General features: G+C 42.4%; 1 protein-coding gene across 3 annotated transcripts in view; it reads right to left on the reverse strand.

Moving 5' to 3' along the window:
- Positions 1-21,113, reverse strand: part of MTMR10 (myotubularin related protein 10) — a 36,355-nt gene extending 15,242 nt beyond the window's left edge. The window contains exons 1-5 of one of the 3 annotated variants that reach the window (XM_085515732.1): positions 21,029-21,113; positions 17,423-17,483; positions 6,465-6,601; positions 5,091-5,163; positions 3,896-4,038 (exon numbers count right to left, since the gene is read on the reverse strand). In XM_085515732.1, coding sequence (XP_085371858.1) covers positions 3,896-4,038; positions 5,091-5,163; positions 6,465-6,476 — 228 coding nt within the window. In that variant the 5' untranslated portion in view covers positions 6,477-6,601; positions 17,423-17,483; positions 21,029-21,113. Of the gene's footprint in view, positions 1-3,895; positions 4,039-5,090; positions 5,164-6,464; positions 6,602-17,422; positions 17,484-18,603; positions 19,101-21,028 lie in introns of those variants that run through there. The other 2 variants (XM_015872670.3, XM_085515733.1) reach the window with 2 other exon arrangements.
- Between the last annotated feature and the right edge of the window lie 1,981 nt (positions 21,114-23,094).

Below are 23,094 nucleotides of genomic sequence, written 5' to 3' on the forward strand. Positions count from 1 at the left end.
TCTTGAATATCCGTGTATCTTATTCTAGTGTCACGTACTGCAGTGGCTGGGAATCAGCAGGACTTTTCAGTTTGACCTGCTGTGACTTCTGAAATAAAACTATTCCTTTTCCTTTAAAGAAGGTGAAATGCTGCTTCTTCCACACGGCCTAACTTGAGACTTCCCCAACTTGCTTCCCCATCCTCCACTTCCTCCCACACCCAGCTGGCTTTCCTTCCTTTGGAGATCCTACAGTTATTTTAGAAACAAAATGGGAACCAGCTACTAAATTGCAAGGAATGCAAGGTCCCACCCCTCAGTTATTTCTTAACTCCTATTTTCCAAACATCCATTGGTAAAGATAAGAAAGGAAATATTTACTTGACAGGGTAATGCTGAGACAGCAGTTCATCAGCATGTGTTGGCTGCAGCTGATGCTGGAGGTGTGTTTCTCAAGGTACGTTGAATGATTTTTTTAATACTCCTCCATAATAACTGACCCCTAAGTAAGCTAAATCATCTAAAGCTGATGTGTTCTTCCACTTTATTCCTGCTTCAAAGTGGAGAAAGAACTCTGAAAGATCTCAGAGCATTACCCACATACTGTGTATATATTTATGTCGTTAAATAGATTGCCCATATCTGGTCTGATTGCTTTCCAATTTGAATCTTTTTTCTCCCATCTACCACCCAAATCACAATACTCTTTGTTCCAGTAAGCAGCCTAATTAGCAGGGGTTATTCTCCCTTATGTCCTGTTCTGCAGAGCTGGCTACTTCCTTAGAAACAGATTACACTTTGTCAACACCGATTTATGTAACTGAATGCTGATGAGTATTTCAATTACATTCCAGAAACTCTGCTTCCAACAAGTTACTTAACCATGAAAGTTGCTGCCTGTTCTCCTTGCAATTATTCCACCCATTTAAAGTTCACATTTAAAGTGAAAATTACCAAGTGTTTCATTCTCAAACTACTGCTGCACCCAATTAAGTTGAACACACAAATACTCCCATGGTTTGAAGCATATATTGCAGTAAGAAGGACTTCATTTTGAACTGCATTTCATTCACACAATGATGCAGTCCTGTGCTATTGGGATTTCATTTGGGTAGAGAGAAATCTCCCTGTCCTGCTCTGTGTGCCTGACAGCATTTCTGCACAGTCTGCCAGAGGAAGCCGTGACTTACACAGGACTGGCACGCAGGTCTCTTGCTTTAAAGAACAGAGATCACAATACCAGCTGTAACATCACCTTCTCTTCTGCTTACTTTAAAGCTATAAAGTAGATTTATTTCTTTTCTTCTTAAAAACAAACCTGCAAGTCAGAAATACTTCTGATATGACTGTAATTAAACTGCAGCCTCCACAGCTCTGATTCTAACAGAAAAGATGAGCTCTGCAGCTTCTTCATACCAGACACCATAGGAGACACTCATATCCCATATATGAAATTCTACATTCTTGGTTGTTTGTGGGGTTTTTTGTTTGTTTTTTTACACTCAGGATGTTTTCATATCAAGTTCCAAAATGAGCACTGTCACATTTCTGAGAAAAATCAGCCTAACTCACAACTGACAGTGGAGGGGAGAGCAGCTCTCCTGACCTCATGGTGGCAGCCCTGGAGAGGAAGGGATCCAGAAGCCCGTTTATAATAAGTTGATGTTTTGGGCCTCCTTACAAACTTTAGGCACATACCACTATTTCCATGCACACAGTTATCAATATTTCCATGCACAAACAGCAGGATGTAAATAGATATTAAAGAGGTACTTCAGTAACATGGGGGGCTCTGACCACCTTTCCTGCCTGTTTTCCATCTTCAGGACAGCCTTGGTAACGTGCACTGTTTGAAAGGCAGGAACAGAAACCAGATAAAAATCTTTCAAGAATGTGGAGCTTGCATACCATTTAAATGCCAGAGAACAAAACAATTCCATCCCATGTGCTACGTAAGACCATTCTTCTTGAGCTCATTGGAACATATGAAGCAAATTCTTGATAGAAAAAAACAGATTTACAGACCGCTTCCCCTCAAGCAATTATATTTGAATGTTAACAAAATAACATCGTTATGGAAATATTAAATTATGATTAGAACTTGATCTCCCTTTAAGTAAGAGTGTGATTCTGTAACGCACCCAAACACGAAAGCTGCAGTTACCAACTGCAGGAGCAACCACAAAACTTAGAGTAACATTTGCACAGATTTTCTTCCACTCCTCTTTGTGATCACAGCCTGATCCTTGTAAATGGGAACTGCTATGTATTTGGTCACCACCAGTACTATTCTTATAATCATAAAGATTTAGGTCCTCCTGAATTTCTAAAACTATTCTTCCTATCAGTAATCACGCTGGACTATGCAACTATCAACACATAAAACAAATGTCTTCATAAGAAGGTTTTGCTTTTTGCTCTTGCAAAGGGAAATGCAGCACAAGAAGCGTTAATGAGATGCTGAGTTAGTGCTCTTTTTCCCTCCTCCAGGCTAATTACTCCTTTTACTTGTGACAACCAATCAGAAACAGTTGCTATAAAGATATTCCAGATAGACTGCTCCTGGGTGACTGCAGAGAAGCTGTAAAAGGGGAACTGACTGCTGAAAGACTGCCAGACATTAAAGGTTACAAACAGCAGACGGGCAGGAATGGAGAACACTATCAGGGAAGAGCAGAGTGATTCATAACTAGGTTTCAGATAATGGACCTCTGTAAAAGTTGATTGTGAAGGAGTGATGAATTGGGCATCATTCTGTTGATAAATGCAAACAGACTTATGTCTGGGCAGATGGTACTGAGGATTTACAGGGTTAAGCTCAAACTTTATCCCACTGAGAAGGGGAACTCAACCTCTGAGCAAACTGGGTCATTCCTTACAAGAAGACTGGTATGCCATGCCTGGCCACAAAGCAGTGCCATGGAGGTGAGAAGAGCTGTAACTCCAACAGCTACCCCAGCATTCCACAGCAAGGAAGCTGGTGAGCCAGCATTATGTAGACTGCTCACCTCTGAGTAGGAGAGACTTACTGAACCTTCACAGGATGCAGGATGTTACTGAGACTTACGGCAATTGTTAAAATTGGGGAAGAAACAAAACTTCTAGTAGTGTACAGAAATGTAACTCCATGTCAAAAGGCATGCAGCTCTTACCTAAGAGAGCACTAACAAAGAGCACACTTCTGTGTAGATTAGACAAACTGGCTGTGTTAAACATACAAGAAGAACACATAAGATAGCTGTATGGTAACTGCTGAGTCATGGCCTGCTTGAGCACCTGTGGAAAGGACCTGGTCAGCATAGGTGAAGGCAATTCAGCTGTGTGAGCAGAAGCAATGGAGCCTGGCTGCACCTCCCTTAGACCTCACTGAAGGGCTGACTGCCCCAGGGAAGGGTTTCTGGTTGAAAATCCCTTGTGGAGTTTTCCCTGCGAGCTGAGATTTACAGATGTGGGTGAGCACTTTCCTTTGTAACACCATTCCACCATCGTGACAGCTCCTGTATCACCATTCCACCATGATGACTTTCCTGACTGTTACAACTGCAGACTCCACACAAGTAAATTAAAGCTGATATTTTATTTTCCAAAATTAAAAAACTTTTCCCATACTGAAATGTAAACAACTGCAGCGCGGTTGCAACAAAGACTTGTTCCTTCACTTAGTAATTTTAAGTAGTACAATATCAGACAAGAAATGCAGACTTAACTTATATGAAAAGAAACAGCAGATATGCCGTGTTACATCTCTTATCTAATTATTTTCATACTAAAATGCGGATACTCCCCTGCAATATGATAAGCCTAATTTTCAAATTCTCCCTCTGTGCACTTCTATTAAAACACAAAACATGACACGTAACACATACACACCAATTGTATCCGTATCATGGCAAGACTCCATAAAATGACATATTACCTTTTTTGCGCTTTCAGGACCTGCTTCATCAAAACGAAACCTGACAATACGGAAATCTTTGCAATAAATGATTAATTCTGTTGGATTAAATTTAAGTTTCTGGTTGGGACCAAGGACTTTCTGCTTCCTCTTGGTATCATTCACTGTAAAGAAAAGACAAAGTCACTGCACTGTGTTTTTTAAGCACACCACACAAGACCAGCTCACACAGATACAACAGTGTTGCTACCAGAATTGTATCTGAAACACAGAATTAATATATAGTACTTCAAATAGCAATTTTTGTTCCCCACCAGTTAATCATACATGCTGCAAGGACCTTCTGGCATACAATAATTAGCAGAGATGCACATAAGCATCTCTCCATAGAATGCTGACATTAACAAACTTGTTCAGTTTTGTCACTACTGCCTGTAGAAAAAGTGCAATAAGTGTGGGCCAGCCCAAGACCATATGGAAGGCCAGTAGCATCTCTTCATTTAAGAACAGCATTTCGTCACAATGTTTCTCCTCAGACATAAATTTGTAATTCCTTTACAAATAAAAACTCCTTCTAAAACGGAAGTGGATTGCCAGATGACTTCAGGCACTAAAAGCTTATAGGTAAGTAATTATTTAAACTGTATACAGTCAGAAAACCAAGTATTTAACAGCCTTTGCTGTAACAGCAATACAACAATTTATTACTTGTGAAATCCTTCAGTTAAAAGATGAAAAATGCTCTTTTTAGCTTAGCCTATAGTATCCACTAAACCAAAAACTGCTTCTTCAAAATGAGCAGTTATTTCTTTCCATTAAGGTGACTATTTTACCATTTGTCCTTTCTTAGCACTGCTGGCCACTAACCAGGCTGGAAATTAAACAAGATTGAAAACCCAAACACTACCATTTGGGGATATCCAGCTAGGGGTGCACTGTGTAAGCGCTCTGCTTTCTGCAGCCCACTGTCTTTACACAGAAGAAATTCAGATGCTTGAAAAACAAAAGAAGTCGCTATCAAACTTTGTACTGCTGTAACAGGTGTGTATCACAGAACAACTGCTGATTTGTTGTTGTGTAATGTTTGATACCAATATCCATGGGACTTAGTTGGGTATTTAAGTGACAGCGACTATGCATAACCTTACCAGCAGTTAGCAGCTATGAACTGAATAAGTGTGACAACAGGCTTTCAATTTAACTATTTCTGACATACCTGTGACAATCTGCTCAATGCACGTCAGAGGAACATCATGCTCACCAAGAAGAAGGTTTTTGTAATGGAATTTCTGAAACACATGAACTCATAGACATCAATTGCAGTTCTGCAGTTCTCAGCCAGGCAAAAATTCAATGTAATCTGAAGCATAAGTTCATATATAATATATAAAACATAAACAATCATTGTAACTATAAGAAAAAAAAAAATCAACTCAGCTTTCACAAGGATGAGCACAAAGCTTTATTTTCCTATTATCAACTACAATTCAAAGAGTTTAAATATGAAGAATTGCTCCTCAATGCCAGTACAAATTCCCCAGTACAGACTATTCTGAGTGTTCTGAGTCCACCTTACTGACAGTACACTGCAGGTGGCCACTTACTCCTTTCACATAGAACAAAAGCAGCGAGAATCTCAACCCTATCCCGAATCACCAGAGCAGGAAAACACAATTGAACAGTAACAACCTTAAGTGCACTTAACTTCAACATGCACTTTAAAAAAGTAGCCATTAAATTGACATACTGCTTTTAGAGGAACAAGTAACACCATCTACTTTTGCTCCTTAGAACAAAGGCACAATCAGTTAAATGCCAATAAGATTTGATGATTGCTGCATGACCAAAAAAAATGTTTTGGTCTTGAAGATTTAACTTCTTGAAGCAGCTTTTGCAAAACACAGTGATCCTGACAAAGTGTCCGTGTACTTTTGGAGCTTTATACCTGCACAGATAATGCAGTAGTTCTTTGAAGACTGCAAAATGAATACAAGACCACTCCACTGACGATAGCGCACAGCTCACAATTTGGATTTCCAAACAGCACCATGTGCTGTGCTGTTCAAAGAGAACTGATCAGGATTTTGAATTTCACAGTTCTGCTCTTGACAAAGGCTTGGTTTCCTTCTTTTTGCTGTAGCCTCAGCTAAGATGAAAACTCATTTCACAGTCACTTTGTCCTTCTTTCTGTAATCTCAAAAGTCGAACACATTAAGGGTTTCGCTGATCTGACACTTGTGTAAGAAAAGGAACGTTTTCAATTTTCCTCCTCAAGGAGGAGCATCTCTTTATATAATTCCTGCTTTACCTTTTGTAAAACCACTTCCCCATAAAGCCTGAATAAACAGAAGTAAATAGAGCAGGCTGTACTTCCACCCCACACTTGCTCTGCTCTTATATTCCTGATTAAGGAAAGGAACAGCAGTGCATTCAGAACAGGATAGTTTAACTGCATTGTTCAGCTTGCTTTATGCTAGAAGGCACCATAACTATATCAATGACAAGACAGGTTCTTTTTTCCCCTCCTAATAAAATCAGCTTTGTCTGTCACATGTATTGTCATGATGTAGTGACATGAGTAGTAACAAACCTGCAGTGGCATTGGGTCATCCGTAATAAAGGAAATCTTGAAGTTAGTGCAAACCAGTTTGCCCCACAGGTCATATTGACTTGTATCCGTTGCGATGCATTTTCTCACAAAATTGACTTCATTTACCACAATTTCACCTAAAACAGAAAAAGGGGAGGGAAAAAAAAAATGTAGCCACATAAATCTTGATTCTAAGTTTCCAATGCAACCATCTAATGAAGGAGATTAACCACCTCATTCTGCAAAACAGAAGATACAAGCATCAACAAAAAACCTTCAACTTACCAAGGCGACCTTTGAAATCAAGAAGTCAAAAGTAAATGAGAATGACTTTTTTCACTGAAAAAAAAGTAACTTCCTGCACACAGTGTTGATTTTTAGTTCTACACCAGAGGCTTCTGGAAGCTAAATGGTAATTTCATTCCTCAGGAAGAGAACTTGGTTGTTTATTTCACTTCTATATAGGGCTATCACTTCTGCCACCAACCACTTCCTTCTGCAAGTAGTGTAGTAAAGAAACATGCTCAAGGAAAGGGTACTTTTACATTAGCTGCAGAGGTCTTTTCTGTTTGGTTATTTGTGTTAAACAAAGGGTAAGGACTAAAGACCACTGAAGACTATCTTGCTTATCTAGACCCAATTATCTAAGATGCCATCTCAGAATGCCCTGTGCTTTGAAAGGACACAGCCAGTTCTTTGGACAACTATACAGATGGCAGTAAGGAGTCACCTGTGTGCTCTATGAATATAGATACAGCTCTGAATAAACCTGCCATCCCTCCACTGATAGAGAAGGGGTTATGGCACCCACGTAACCATCAATTCAAGCATCTCTCCTCAGCATTTCCAGTACTTGGGCACCTGACTTCAGAAACGCATCCTTCTCCTGTCTTGAATTCCAGTCTCTGCACGTGCCTTTCCTCCTAAGCTGTAACTTAAGTTACATGGCTGTAACTCCCTCTCTTGCCCCCAGATGATCAGTCATCAGCCTGAAGGTCACTGAGAGCAGCAGCAAATGGAATTCCTCCTTTTACTTCAGCTGTCACACACAATATTTTCTTGCACTGCGGTCCTGAGCTGGCAGAATCACGATCAGTATTCTGGAGGGCTGTCACGTCCTTCCAGCTAGAAGATGTAAGGGAACAAGTTTCACTGAACTACTGTACACAGGGGTACAGCCTTTATTATGACAGAAATAGGAAGAGTTGGGAAGATGCTCCAAGGTCAGGCTGACGTGCTGGGCCTTCAAAATGTTTTCTCAGATGTGGTTAAACATGCCTACAAAAGCCAGTAAAGAGTCCATAGCAATTGAAAACATCTTACAATGAAGTACATAAAAATGAAGCGGCCTATTTCTAAGCACTGAAATTAAAATATTACAGTACTTCTAGCAGTCTGGCCTGAAGCCTCTTAACACCCTGTGTTTTCTCCTAACGAGCTACTTGCTTAAGTAACTGCAAAAGCACAAACTGTATTTAAGCAATTCCTTCTCACTGTTGGTGTTATTGTTCAACTACTCAGTGCTGAGTTCTCTGCCCACCAGGCTTCTTCCCTGCTCAAGTCAGTTCTTCCAAACCTAAATATTTACCCTTCTTCCCCCTCTCTCAAATACACCAGTATATCAAATACACCAGTATACCACCACATTGCTAATTAAAAGATACAGAGAGCAAAAAAAGAAACACCCAAAAAACACCACCACAACAAGAGAATGCCCAAGGCAGGTATTTTCCATGTAACATTCTCCTATCAGTTATCCAGTGGAATAGTTTCTTATTAGCATAAGCTCTTGCTCAAAGCACAAATTACTATTACAAAGCTATTTGAGTACTTCATGCCTTTACAAATCTCTCCAATTTGGATCAGCTACAGTTACAAATATGCCCGACACATCATTTTCTTCAGCAAGTCTTCAGCTGGTCCTTTTCACTTCCTCCCTCTGTTCCTTGTAATTGTGTAGCTACACTACAACATGGTAATTTCAATCCCGTTTTAGTGCAGCTTCATTCATTCTCATTTCTTCCAACACAAATACACTCTGGATTTTTTGGCCTCATTTGGACCTTCTGTTTTGCACTCAGGTTTACGTGCCTAGAGCAGAACTACCCATTTGGAACACTAGTGTTATAAGACACGGTGTACACATACTGATTTCAGCTGAAGGATTTAAACGTATTTACAACCAAGCACGAGAAAGTTTGCCGCACAAACACAAAGTAGATGCAGTTTTCAGAAGCCTCAGCAAGTCTTTTTAAATAGCAGGTTTGGAATTTTACGCTGACCCAACGCTCATCCCTCATTCAGACGTCTGTAATGAGCAATATAATGAGGTGCGAGCCTTCCAAGCACAACACAGCTTTAAGAAAGTTGCTAAACATAAGTAATAATGCGTTGGTCTTGCACAATGAAACCTCCTTGTACTTGTAGCTCAGTAGGTGATTTTCCTATGTGCCGACAACAGAGCTATTCAGAGATATTACGCTGCACATTTTTACAATGTAGCTGTTGCTTTTTTCCAGTAAACAGTCACAAGCTGTTCCAGACACGGAACAGCAGTCAATGCTCCATGTGACTCCAGCAGTCAAAGAACCATCTCGGGAGACAAGAGCAGTTTGTTTAAACTCTGACAGGAAACCAGAAGGAAAATTACAGGCTGCCACCCTTGAGTATAAAGCCTAATAACAATTAATAAAGTATTTTTATACTGAATGCATGAATCACAAAAATAACAGGAGAGACTGAAAAACGTATCCAACAAACACCTTTCCTGGAAAATACGGCTTTGGAAACCAATTGACTTCAGAAAAATTGTGCCAAGCTTCCCATAAGCATTCCTAATGCGACTTTCCCATATTTCAGATGTAAAGTGAATTCATGGTATACACTGCACCTCATCAACCATAATACACAACTCGTTACAACCCAATGAAAACTCAGGAGCAAACATGCAGGGGGACAGGAGTGGCAGAGCTCAGTGATCACCAGCACCTCGTGGCTACAGGTAACAGCACCCTTCACTCACCCAGCCCTGGGCCCAACTCTGTTCTAGTATTCCTTGGTGGATAATTGGTCAACAGCAATTACACCCAACTGAGGAAGCAGAAAAGCAGCTTGTGTGAAAGATTGAGTCTAAAAAGATCACAACAGTAAAACAGTTATTTCAAGCTGTCATTTACCAACTGAAGACAAACATTAATAAGCTCACTTGTATTTACTAAGATGCAAGTCTAAAACCGTTCCAAAATGACTGGTGAATAATTAACTTCAGTTTGAGTAAACACTTTCTAAAGGAAAAGTTTCATTAATAAGCAACTGCAATCTGAAGCATTCTCCTCCACTCAGACGGCTTTTCTCTTGTAGTTGGAATACAAACCCAGGATGGATTTATTAGTATGCTGTCAGCATTTGGACATCAATGCTCCTAATCCAGTCCTGCAAGGAATCGCCTGCTCAGTGTGCTCAACCACATACAAACTTAACTATTTGTAAGCTCATGAAATAATCATTCTCTTTAATTCTCCCAAGCTCTTACAGTGCATTTAGGGGTTAAGACACAGTGAAGACAAAAAGCCTCACAACAGATATCAACCACTTTTTTCCTCTCTACTGTTTCCCAGTATTTTCACAGTTACCTAACAAATAATTTACGTCACTTAAGTTTCTGTACACCTGCAGAATGCAAAGGGAAAACAAAAGTACGAGCATCGTTCCAAAAGGACAGCTCAGTACTGTGACTAGCAGGGAGCAGAACATACACACATTGTTTTCTATCTGCATCAATATCAAATAGAAGGACCTCACATTTCTGTCAAAGAACCCCTGCTCACCACTTACTGGAGAGTGGTGTGTTTTAAAAGCACAGCACCACAAAAGCTTGCTTTACCAGCCTGATTGAGAAAAACTGTTATTAAAATACCATAAATGGATACTGTACAGTTTTTCTTGTATGCTAACAAAAAGTAGGGCATGAAAGGCTTCTTTAAATTTCAGAAATAGTGAGGAAAAACACAGCAAAAACAACGACTGTTTGGTGAAAGTCTTCAAAAAAAGAGAACAATTCCACCCCTGGAGCTGTTCAAGAAACATCCCAGTGCAGCACTGAGGGACACAGCTTAGTGGGCAAATGGTGCTGGCAGGTGGATGGTTGGTCTGGATGGTCTTGGAGGTCTCTTCCAGACTTGGTGATTCCATGATTCTATTCTTCTGCTGTTCAAGACTGCAGGAGTAAAAAGGGCATCTGCATAATAGCAGCTGGTAGTTGTGAGCCTTACAAAAGAAACAGACCATAAGGAATCTGTATGCACACCCCATTGGGCCAGTAATGCAGGATGTGGGAACATAAAGCAGCCACCCAGCAGGAGCTCAAGTGACCAGAAGGGAATACCCATCCATTACCAGGAACGCTCCCATTAGTGACCAGAGCCAGAGCAAACTATTGCAGAGCTCAAAAATCCAATCACACAGTTGCTTTAATCCAGCAGAAACCTACGATACAGTTCACAGTTATTCCCAGCTCAACCCTTGTGCTAGCAATGCCATTTGTGAAAGACTATTGGCTGCACCACAGAACCGATCCAGCTGAAAATTCTAACTATGCATTTTTCTTCAGTCCCGATTTCAACTGAAATAGCTCTGATCTGGTTTGTGCTACAGCAGCACTAACAAGTGTCAGTACAAAGCTGTTAATAGGAACACACCTGTGACTGTGCAAATTAAACTGTAAACTGCTTCTTGGCATCAGGATGGATTTTTAGGCTGAACTAAAACAATCCTACCAACAAAAAAAACAGAAGGTTTAGCACTGAGTTGGTCCCAGTTCCATAACACAGTAGGGAAGCTGGCGAGGAAGGAAAGGGTTTTGCTTTGCATATTTTTAGTCTGGCTACATAAACTACAGATTCCCAAACCCTGACTTTGTTTACATACTACTATAATCCGTAACCATTTGAGATGATTGCAGCTCTCAGCCTGTTACTTTATCACAATGTCACCAATACAAGAGGCTGCTCCGAACTTGCGGAATACTTACAGGACTAGCGTGAATTACTCAAGGCTGGCTAAGAATAAGTAGGTCAATAGAGAAACGTACACTTCTTGGGAATCAGTCTGCTGAGAACTTCTCTTACTGGTAATAAATATAAGTGCTGCAAGACCAATAAGCAGCTGTTTGGTCAGCTGACAACCCCAAAAGTACAGTATGTTTTTATTCCCTTTGTGGCCCTTATGACATGTGGCACTATTGGGCTTTTCTGTAGAATATTTTAATGCTCCTCCTTGCACATTTTATTTTAAAACACATCCGGACAATTTCCTTCTTTCACTACAGCTAAGCTGTAAGTTGCAAATACAAACTAGCCTTCGTATACAAGTACCAACACTAAAAACATAATACTAGTCAGAAACCTTAATAAATACATGCTACACATTCACAACAAAGAAAGCAGAACAGATTCCACTCAGTAAAATCCACTCACATAAGACAGTACTTGGAATTCAGAGTCTACCTGCAGACTGCTTCAGTAGCACTTGTATGATGCCTTTAGAAATAAAATAAGCTCAAACAAAACCAAAACTGCAGTTAGCTGAGCCCAAAGCACGGGTTTACTGAGTCAAGCAAACAAACCTTAGAACTATAACTGCAGAGTGCATTTAAAACGCACTTACTGTAAGTGATACCTCAATCACTCTAAATATAAGTAAAATGCTGGGTTTGTTTTTAAACTTGTCTCGATGTGAAAGGCAACTTTCCTGAAAGCTGCTGGTTCTGTGTTCAAATCTAGAGTTTAATTATTTAAGTAATTTATTTAAATTAGAAACTCAGATCAGGAAAAAGTCCCCAACTCCACAACATCTTCATCAGCTGCACAAGCAAGCGAGCCTTGGCTAAAAACCACAGTGCTGGAAATGAGCATCAACAGTTGAGAGTGCTCTGGAAATGATCAGCACTGCAGTTCACACAAGTTCAATTCAGCTCTCAGCACTGATCGGCCTTCGCTATTCACCACCCACAAGTGAATAGATGTAACAGATCAAGCAGTAGGTGTCTGAATGTCAACAGTCTATTCACAAACACACGTGGCAAAAGGCACACTCAGGAACAGCACTTGCAAGTTACTTGACAGAGACTTACACCAGGCAATTAAAGAACCCCTGTTTTAACACCTCCAGGAGGAAACTAAGAGATTACTTCTAATACACAAGAAAAGCAAACGTGACAAATCTCTGGGGTTCACACTGAGCTCAGTGACTCAGACCCTACTTCTTGCCCCGTTGTCACAGTGCTGGCAGATGTACTCACACTGCAGCACCATCACTGCTCTTCTACAGCTCTGGGATGCCACAAACCAAAAAGGCACAGCAGCTCAAAGCAGTCAGGGGGCAATGAAATGAATGTACCTGGTGTACCACATGCCATGGTGCCTCACCAGAAAGTACTTTCCCCCTCCTGTCACAAGGTGTGTTGCAGTTGTTCTGGAAAATGATTGAGCATTGTAAGGACTTGTGAAGCAGAGAAAGAGTAGGAAAAGAGCTGGGAGCTAAATCAAAAGAGAGTCATACACTTCTAAAAGATTAAAGCTTTCCATGATAGTCTTAAAAAGATCCCACAGTCAAAACTCTACACTCAGCTGCCTATCAAAGGACATACAAAATCAACAGAAAACAAACCAAGACAAAAGAGATGTTAAGCCAATCAAATTGGTATTACTAAATAAAAAATAAATATATATTGGTGAAAAACTTGAACACAACAAGCTATTAAACCTCAACTAGAACACAGCACAACAGGAAAACGTTCAGAGGAAATCACATGTAAGACAAGGAGGTGATCCAGGACATCTACCATGGCTTCACCAAGGGCAGATTACACATGCCTGACCAACGCAGTGGCCTTCTGTAATGGAGAGGTGGCACTGATGGACTATGGGAGGGCAACTACAGTCATCTACCTGGACTTGTGCAAGGCCTCTGACATGACCCTGCACCACATCCCCATCTCTAAATTGGAGCGATTTGCATTTGAACGGTGGACTGATGAATAAGGAGTTGGTTGGAAGGTCACAGCCAGAGTGCTGTGGTCAGTGGATCTATGTCCAGGTGTCTTCATACTGGTGTTCTTCAACACCTTTAGCAATGACACAGACTGTGGGATTAAGTGTACCGTCAGTGAGCTCGCTGACGATACCATCAAAGAAAATGGAAAATTCTGCCAGAAGAATTAAATATGAAAACACAGCCTCCAGGACTCCTCACTTTGAGCTCCCCATCATGTTACTCCGAAATGAAATCACTGTGCCACACACTGAAGTAAGCAGAGAAGGCAGGAGAAGCAGACTGACCCTGCATCTAAGCATGAAACATGGCACAAGAGACTACAAGTAACTGCTCTGCAACAGCAGATCAACACCAGTAACACCTTTAAGCATATGATGAATACGCATATTATGATACACATATTTATGATCAATATGATATTCTAACTCAGTTCATTTCTGTAATGTTACCCTATAAACTTTTTAAAACCATGACAACTATTTCTAGCTGGCTTGTAAAGCCTTACAGATAGCAAATATTACCTTAATCTACTAACAGCTCTGCACACAGAGCACTACTTCAAAATAATTACTACAAGTGGGTATTATGATTCCGGAGGAAGAATCCTTTCCTCGCTCTTAATTGGATGTTCCAGAAGTTGGGTGACCTCCTGCAGAGCAGCTTGTGAGGACCTTTATGGCTCATCATGCCCTCAGCACAGGGCAGCACTGCTCACAGTACAGATACCGGACTGGTTCTTCAGCTATCCACACATTGCACCATACACTGTTTTTCATGAAAATCACAAAAATATATACAGCAGTATATTCCAAAGTCGCATAATTTTGTTTGAATGTTTCGGCTGATGTCTCAAAAATGCCAGAAAGTACACTACAATTTCTTACCAGAACAAAACACACCCTCAAGCTTTAGTTTAGTATCAGTAACGATAGCTGTATCACACTCTGAACTCTCCCCAGAGCACCCAAGTAATTACATGTTACCTAGGCGAGTCACTTTAATGAGTTTGCAGCAGGCTACTTGCCACTCCTCTGTTTTCCCTCTTGGACCAAGCTATGCAAACAAAGCAGAAAAATAAGTGAAACTGATACACAGGCCAACTCTTTAAATCAAGCAAAAAAGTCTTGAGAGAACAAGACTAGAAGAACAGAAATACAGAAAGAAGAAAGAATGCATTTCTTTAACTCCAGCCTAAAACGTTAGAATGTGTTTTGAAATGAAACTGCACCAGATTCTATGAAATGACTTGCTTTTCATTACAGCTGTATCAGTGTTGCCACCAACTACCATTGTTTTTACTTGCTTAAAAATGTCTTGTTGCATTTCTTAAAGGCACACCATCCTCAGGGCCGGCTGCTCCATCACAATCTAGGCTTTTGCTCCAAAAGTTGAAGCTGTCTATCTATTCCTCCATGAACCAAAGGGAAATCTGAAAACAAGTTCTACGGGTTCAAAGTTGATGCCAATATAAATGCCAAGATATATTTTTGTTATTGGTTTCCTTTTTAGAAATAAAAGCCTCGTCATTTTCTAACTTGACTCATCTTATTTCCATGTCTGGAGCTCCCTTTCTTAACCTCCCCTGCATAACAGCGCAGGTTAGACAGCAGGCTATTTAGCTATAGTTCTTTTGAATTTTAGTGAACTGCTATATCAAAATCATTACATTTAGGAATCTGATACAGCTACATGCAGTGTTTGAGGATTGCTACAGGGATTAATTAACAGCCTGCACCGATATTCATTTTCAGAGTAACTCAGAGCCAGCCAATTAAAGGAGCACAACCAACATTCAGCCACTCAGGTTTGACTGTGTCCAAGAGCAAAAGCAGTTTCACACAACTGTTAAAGATTGGTTACTAAGAATCCCATACTCAAATTGTATTGGCAGGCGAGTACAAGCCAGCTTTAATGTAATTAAATGCATTGGAATTTGGCCAGTAACTTAAGACAAAGCCAAAAGCCAGTCTACCCAACAGTACAACACGTACTTGTTTGTAACTTTCCTTCTGCACCATTTGATGACAAAAGCAAAAAAATGCACTCAGCTTCTGCTTAACCTTAAACAGGAAGAGTTTCATTTAGCTCATTTGAAATAAGTCACTTCTAAGCTTCACCACACCCTTGTACAGACTAACGCTCCCTAAAAGATTTAGTCAGAACTGTAGCTGAAAGGAGCCATGAATTTTATTACGGAATAATTCAAAATAGCATCTCAATGATATAGAGATAGAAGTTTTAATTTCGTGGTCTGAATCCCACTCTTCCAGTCACTTTCTATACTATTGAAGGCAACTTAACTACAGGTGTCCCAAAAGCAACCAAACGCTGACTTCACAGACAGCACATCCAAGTGAAATGATGCAAACGTGACACAAATATAACTCAGCAGAGAAAAACAAACCCCCTCAGCATCAGCAGAAGTGTACGTTAGAGTTTCACAAGGGAAGGATTAGCCACACAGCAAAAAAGTTACTGCATGCGAGTTGTTTTCTATAGTTGCTCATACAAGCGCCCACAGCAAAGGCAAGAGGTGTTATAGTTTGAGCATTCTGAGAAAAGCAATTTCTTACTGCCTTGAATTTACTGTGTAACTTCTCAGAGAACAACACACAGTCACTTCCTCGTGAGTCAAAGACTTTGGATGAATAACAACTAACCAGTAAGATGCCAAGTATTAAGCAGAAGTTTAGGAAGCATAGAAACATAACTATGTGAAATGCCAAGCAGTCTTAGCTATGTATCTTAGGGCACTTCTGTGCCCCAAGCAAAATGTGTTATTTTTCTTCATTAAAGAGTTTCAGTGAGCTGATTTTTACTCTCTCACTTCAGTGTCTCCTACCAGATTTTGGCCTCTTCAGGAGCCTCACCAGATATGACCATGTAGCAATTAGCACAGCTTCATTAACATCAGTTCAAAACAAAGCAGCAAGGGAAACAATTTTCAAGAGCATCTTTTTTCTTCTATTGACTATCTTGGAAGTTACCACGCTTTATCAGCTTAGACAACTTGATAGCAATAGCCTCAACGTCAGTGTGAGTAAATTGATGTTCAGTGACATGCGGTCTAAACACTAAGAAAAAAAAACAAACAACACTTCATACAGATCTGTTCTGAACTTAAACACTACACTTAGAAACAGTAAGATTTTGAGTTGACCAAGTGTGTATTGCTGTGATCAAAGCAATCATGAGAACAGGTGACTGCTCCTTCGGTATCTGAAAAAGGCTTTAGGAAATCTTCATCAATCAAAATGTCATTTACCAAACATTATTTCTCATTTTAAATGTGGAAGTGCAAACTCCTTGAATTCCTGTGACTATGATCAGGAATAAAAACACTGCCTTTCTGATTCACACAGTGATTCACCAAATCCAAAAAATCACGTAACAGTAGTGTATTAAGAATAAGTGAATGAAGATGATATCAGAAGTCTTTTACAAGTCAATCACGCCTGTTTAGAGGAAGTTCTACATGTACTTTCCTTTAAAGCAAGGAAGACCACAAAACACGCTATAGCAGTGGGTGCAGCGTTCCTGTGAAAGTCTGACTACCTGAAGAAAGTGATTACTGCAAGACTCTTCCAGAAAGAGTCACAACACACAGCAGTTCCATAAGTCTGACTCGCAGTAAAACAAAGACATTATTCTACACCCAGGCAAGACTGTGTACATGTTTCTTTAGCGTTTCAGCCTTAGGTGAACAGGTTAGGCAGCTCCCTACCAACTACAACAACAGCAGACTTCCCTGCTTAGAAGTTTTATTCCCTTGAGGCGCATGCTACAATTAAAATACACTGAAAAATAGGGAAAACAATTTACATACTACCAGACCTATTAAAACAAACAGAAGTCTTCAGTATGTCTCTATTGAGATAACTGTCAAATTGCTGGTTTATGCCTACCTGGCAAAAGTACTGGTTCCAGTTTTTTAATCCTGGGTTCTGAAGTGATGTGGTCTTCAGCCTGAGGGAAGGAAAGAAAAAAGGGAGTTTACTTTACAAAAAAAATCACAGTTTTGCAACAAGATACACAATCATTTGGGCAAAGGAGAAAGTTCTTTTAGCAGAGAGTTTGTTTTTAAAAGAGGCTCTAATCATAACAACAGCTTTTTGTAACGCTACCAACAGGCTGCAGACATTCAGCTCCATACTAGAAGGATGTTATAATATTTTAAGTGCTAACTTCTAACTAACCATGTGACTCAGCACACAGTAAGTCAGAAGGTGAGTAAAAACCACAGAAGCTTGAGTGCTACAGCAAACTCCATACAGACACGGGCATTCAGGTTTGCACAAAGTTCTCTTCTGGCTTTTGGTGTGTGTGACTGTCCCAGCTTAGGAGGAATTCCCTAAAACCAAGTCTAGAACATACCTGCCTGCATTTTAATTCCAACCTTCAACAATAAAAACCCTTCAGTAAGATGATGGGAACCTGTAGCACAATAACAGTGCTCACTCACCTTCCCTATATTGAAAGTGGTACCAACACCTTCCAGGACCAACAGTCCCAGAACTACACCACACTGGGACATCACTTTTACCAAGTCTTTCTGAAAAAGCAAAGCCAAATCCACCTGCTAAATGTGCTGCTATAACCGGGCACTCTGCAAGTACACATAAAGAAATGACTGCCAAGTGCGGAAGCGCTCACGGTTCACACAAGAAATTCTAGCAGTTTTACTGTTATTTACTTATTTGTGCCACCAGCAAACATTACATGAGGAATGACAGCCACAGAGAAAGAACTGCTCTCACTAAGGGTGGTTCCTGCTGGGTTCCCACCCAGCACAAAGGCACAGCGCTCCTGCAGGGAGGCGGCTGTCCCAGGCACCTGGAGCACCGCTCTGAACTCCCCAGGAGAGCCTGGCCGGGCGGGTTTAGCGGACACAAGGCCGTATTCCCAGCCAAACCGGGACTCATCTCCACACACCGCCTGCACTCCTGTTGCTCCGTGCAGGGATCCCCGGGGGCCGCTCGGGCCCGCAGGTGCCGCTCCCCATGGCCGGGCTCAGGCCGGCAGGGAGGGCAGCGCTGGCCTCGGGTCAGGGCAGGGCGGAGAGGGAACGGGGACGAGAGGCTGTTACCTGAGGCAGCGGCAGAAGGTACGACTTGAAGGTGGGTTTGGGAGGCTTGAGAGAAAACATCGTCGCTGCTGCCGGGGATCCCGGAGGGCGGGGAGGGAGGGACCGGCGGGTCGGGCCGCGCCGCGCCGAGGAGGCCCCGTCCCGCGGGGGCAGCGTGCCCACAGCCGCCGGCGGAGGCCCGGCGCCCCGCAGCCACCCGGGCCGGCGCGCTCCGTCACGCGGCGGCGGCCTCGGCGGGCGGCGGCGTAGGCGGCCCCCGCGTGCCCCCCTTCCCCAAGGGAGGAGTCAGCGGCCTGGGCAGGCCGGGCTCGGGGCTGGACTCAGCCCTCATGGAGCCCACAGCGGCTCCTCCGCCTCCCCGCGGCGCCGCCTCCCCTCGCAGGGCCCGGCGGTTCCCTACGGCCGGCGGCGGACGGGAGGCGGCGGCGGCCCCGGCGGGCGGCGAGTCGAGGCGGGCAGTGCCGGGGCGGCCATCTTGGGCACGGGGGGCGGAGAGCGGCCCGTCCTACGGCGGCCGGGAGCGGGAGGGGCCGCTACCACAGTGCATGTCCCGGCCCGCTCCATGTCCGCTGAGCGGGGCAGTGCCACAGGGCCCCGCTGGTGGGAGCTGACGGCAGCCCTTAGAAAACTGCTTTTTCAATCATCATAGAACGGCTTGGATTGGAAAGAGACCTTAACGATCATCGGGTTATACGGTATAATAAAGTACACCGCCTCATTTTCTTTGTGGAATTATAAAATAATTGTCATCTTCTAAGCAGCAGAGCGTGCCAGCAGCATTCTCGTTGTGTTCGCAGGGCTGTGCAGCCCTTCACTCACAGGTGCTATGCCCTCTTACTGCTCTCGGGTTCTGTAACGAAGTTGTGCGTATTGCTACGCCAGGGGCTGACTGCCATGAGCTACAGAAGGACCAACGTTTGTGTTCAAGGTCAGGGCCCCCGTGTGCTACAACACAACAGATACAGGGCAGAAATAGCGGTGATACTTTTACCCACTTCCTGCAATAGAACGCTGTTATTTCTGACCAGACAGAAAGTAGCTGTAGGTTACAAAATGCTCCGATTTCCTCCCTCACCCAGCAGCATGTGCTTCCAGATGAGTGAAAGGGAATTTGCTTGTGAAGCTGCCCATGGGCACAGCCTGCCCTCTGGGCAAGCACCCAGAACTCACATCTGTCCCTGCCCATCATAAGAGCAAACAGCCATGAAAGCAAAGGTTTGGGGGCATGGTATGCAAACATAGACCAAAGCAGAGGATTTTGATGCTTGGAGGCTGTAAAACCTCCCCGCATGAGGCCTGTAGAAGGAGGCGTTTATTGTAACCTGGGTTTATCTCAGATGATTAGCATTAAAATCTAACTCCAGCATGAATAAACTGCTGCTACCAAGCTCATCTTACTGCCACCTTCCACACAAAGTATATCACATTGCAGCTTTGGAAGGTTAAGCACATCTTGGTGCTGCCCTGGCTTGCTGCCACAGGCACCTTTTGCTCATCACATTAAACATGTGAATAACTGAGGAAAGCAGGTGCAGAACCTCAACCATGAATTCCCTTCAATTAGGTGCACCTGCTGGTGCTGCCCTGCAGCCAGTGCACTGGAATGAAGGAGCTGGGGACCTGAGGGCTGACTACAAGCTAGGCATAGCTCCCAGCAGGGCTCATGTGATGGGGCACGAGCAGGAGGCCAAGACTTGCCAAAATAATCATCACTATAGTATGTGGGCGCTGTTGCCTCACTTTATTAAAAATGGTTTTGGTCCATATACTGTTATTTCTTTCTTAACAGCCCACATTGAAGACATCAGTAAAGGCCTGCCGCTGCGTAATAGTATTTTAACATCACCACAACATAAAGACAGTAAAGAATTAGAAAACTCCAAGAGAACAGAGACATTTTTAGGCACAAGATGACATATGCCACACCCAGCATCCACCACAAGATCCAGGCCTTCCCTTAATGCAGTTAACGGAAAACACATCACACGGTGTTTGTGCTCAATATAAGAACAGGCTTCAGGGCACCATCCAGATGCCACGACTAAAATGCAAGACCCCACGAATGGGAAGACATTTGCTTGAACAGTGAGAAGGGAAATGAACCACAGACACCTGCCTAAGTTGAAAAAAAGAAACGAGTGCATACACATAAAGCTGTGCAGCAGCCCGGGGCAGAACACCAGCAAGGACCTCCATAACCACATACCACGCTTCCACTTTCAGGTAGAGAAGATTAGCACAAACCTATCCAGTACTTTTTCAGAACAAGTGCAGCTCCTTGCCCAATAATCCCACCTGCACAGTGCTAGTGGGCAATCCCCTTCATTTTATCCTCTACTTTTACACATGTATAGTTGGAATAATATAAGTATATAGTTGCAATTACAGACTAAATAGCCAAAGAACATCTAAGAAAAAGACTCACCAGTGCTGAGGCTTTCAGTTGAGACGGATGCTCTCAAGTGTTGAGGCTCACCACAAAAACTCCACAAAGGAGCAATCTCCAAAAAGAGATGCTGCTTTAGTGGTGGTCAGCCCTTAAACGGGATCTAGGAGAGGTGGAGTCAAGCTCCAACCCCTTCAGGAGCACAGCTGAATTACCTTCACCTGTGCTTCCACAGCTGACTCGTCACTTGCCTCAGATGGTTAATCAGAGGTTCAGGCTGTGATCAGCAGTTTCCCTTACAACATGTAAGGTTTATATTTTATGCTGAAAAATCATAGTCCAAGTGGCACTGTTCAGTCTGTGTGATATAGGGCTCAGCTCCGTTCCATTTTAGATGCACTGTGCTACAGAAAGTGGTTCAATGATGAGTGCCTGACAGTACTGAGAGTGCAAGCCACAGATCCCCTCCTGCTGGTGACTGATCCCCTTTCACAAGCTAAATCCCTCAGATGTTTGATAAGTGAGAAAACTGCAGGGACTTGCCCTTGTCTTTAATCTTACAAGTTTTTTTTTTTTAAACATTCAGAACATTGTTGAAAGAAAATTAAAATCGGAAAAGGGGTAGGAGAAAGCAAGGGGGTGAGGAGGGGAGAAACAGTCCAAATCAGCTAGGCTTAGAATTACATATACCAAATTTGCCAGTGTAATTAAAACTGTCAATTATTATTATCAAATTATAATTACAAGCGCATTCCTGCACCTGCACGGAGCCTTCTGAGGAGTGGCTGTAAATGCAGCCTTACTCTTGAGGGAATGAGCATTTCAAAGGACTGGACTGATGTTCAAACAGCAGTGCTGTTTTCAAAATGCACAAACTCAGTAAAGCTCTCCATAAACATAAGATCACAAGATTTATGAGGGTTATTGTTGGAAATGCTTAAAAGGTGTCACTGGAAGAGTTTTATGCTATTGGGAGGATGCATGGGAACTGGTGAATCATGGCCTGAACTTCTGAATGATCACCTGTGGCAAGCACTGAGCATCGGGAGCACAGATGAAGGCAATTCAGCTGCATGGTCAGAAGTGGTGGAGCCTGGCTGCACCTCTCCTAGACCCCACTGAAGTGCTGACTGCCACTGAGAAGGATCTGTCTCTGGAGATTGGTCCTTATGGAGTTTCCTGTGTGCCTACAACACCATTGAGTACTTTCAGCAGTCCTGAAAGAAAGGTGGGAAGCTATCTATAGAACAGTCAGCAGGTGCAAAAAGGATACAACTGCCCATTTTTATTCTAACAAATTTTAAAAATGCCATTTTTGACTCAGTGCAGTTACTTTAATTGCTTAAACATTAAGTTAGCTGCTGTGAGCTAGATTCACCAGGACCCTTTTCCACTGTTCCACTGTCACGGTTACCCCAGACCAGTCTGGCCAGCTTTCCTGGCAGTATCAGACCCCACATGCTGAGTGGCAGTTTCCTGAGGCTCCATATACAGAGCAAATTGCTTATAAGAGTGAGGTATTAAATATATTTATCTGCTTACCTACAGCTGTGGTGCATAACTTGCTGCACTGACTGCACATCAGTTTAGGTTTCTTCCTGAAAGTTCTGGAAAAACCTCACAAATCAGCTCTGCGGTTAGGGAAGTGCTTTGGCTTGTGCAGTGCTGGAGGTCTAGGGTTAAATGAGAACAGACTTTCAAAACGATCCTTTTTGATCTCAGCAGATTACAGAATGGCTTTCATTAGAGGTGTTCAGGAACAGGTTAGACCACCATCTGCCACTGATGCTATCACAGCGGTGCTGAACTCACCTTAGTGTTGATGATCCGTCTCTTCCAGGCCTGTATTTCTGTGGCAACTTAAAGGTTTCACAGCATGATGAAGAATAGTTGAACTATTGATTTGAACTCCAGGACACAAAGATGTACGTGTGATGTGATTTCACAGCCTAGCTATGTGGTCAGAGCTACAGCAAATATGTAGCAATTCTGCAAAATCAAGGATTCATTGATGAAAGTTTATTATATATTTCATTGAAAACGTGGCAGTTTATTACTTCACTCGGACATCTCCCTGCTTGTTCACTCAGTAGTCTGCACACTCA

This window comes from Coturnix japonica, chromosome 14 (assembly GCF_054131305.1).
Source record: "Coturnix japonica strain WE chromosome 14, WE-NBRP24, whole genome shotgun sequence".
NCBI classification, from domain to species: domain Eukaryota; kingdom Metazoa; phylum Chordata; class Aves; order Galliformes; family Phasianidae; genus Coturnix; species Coturnix japonica.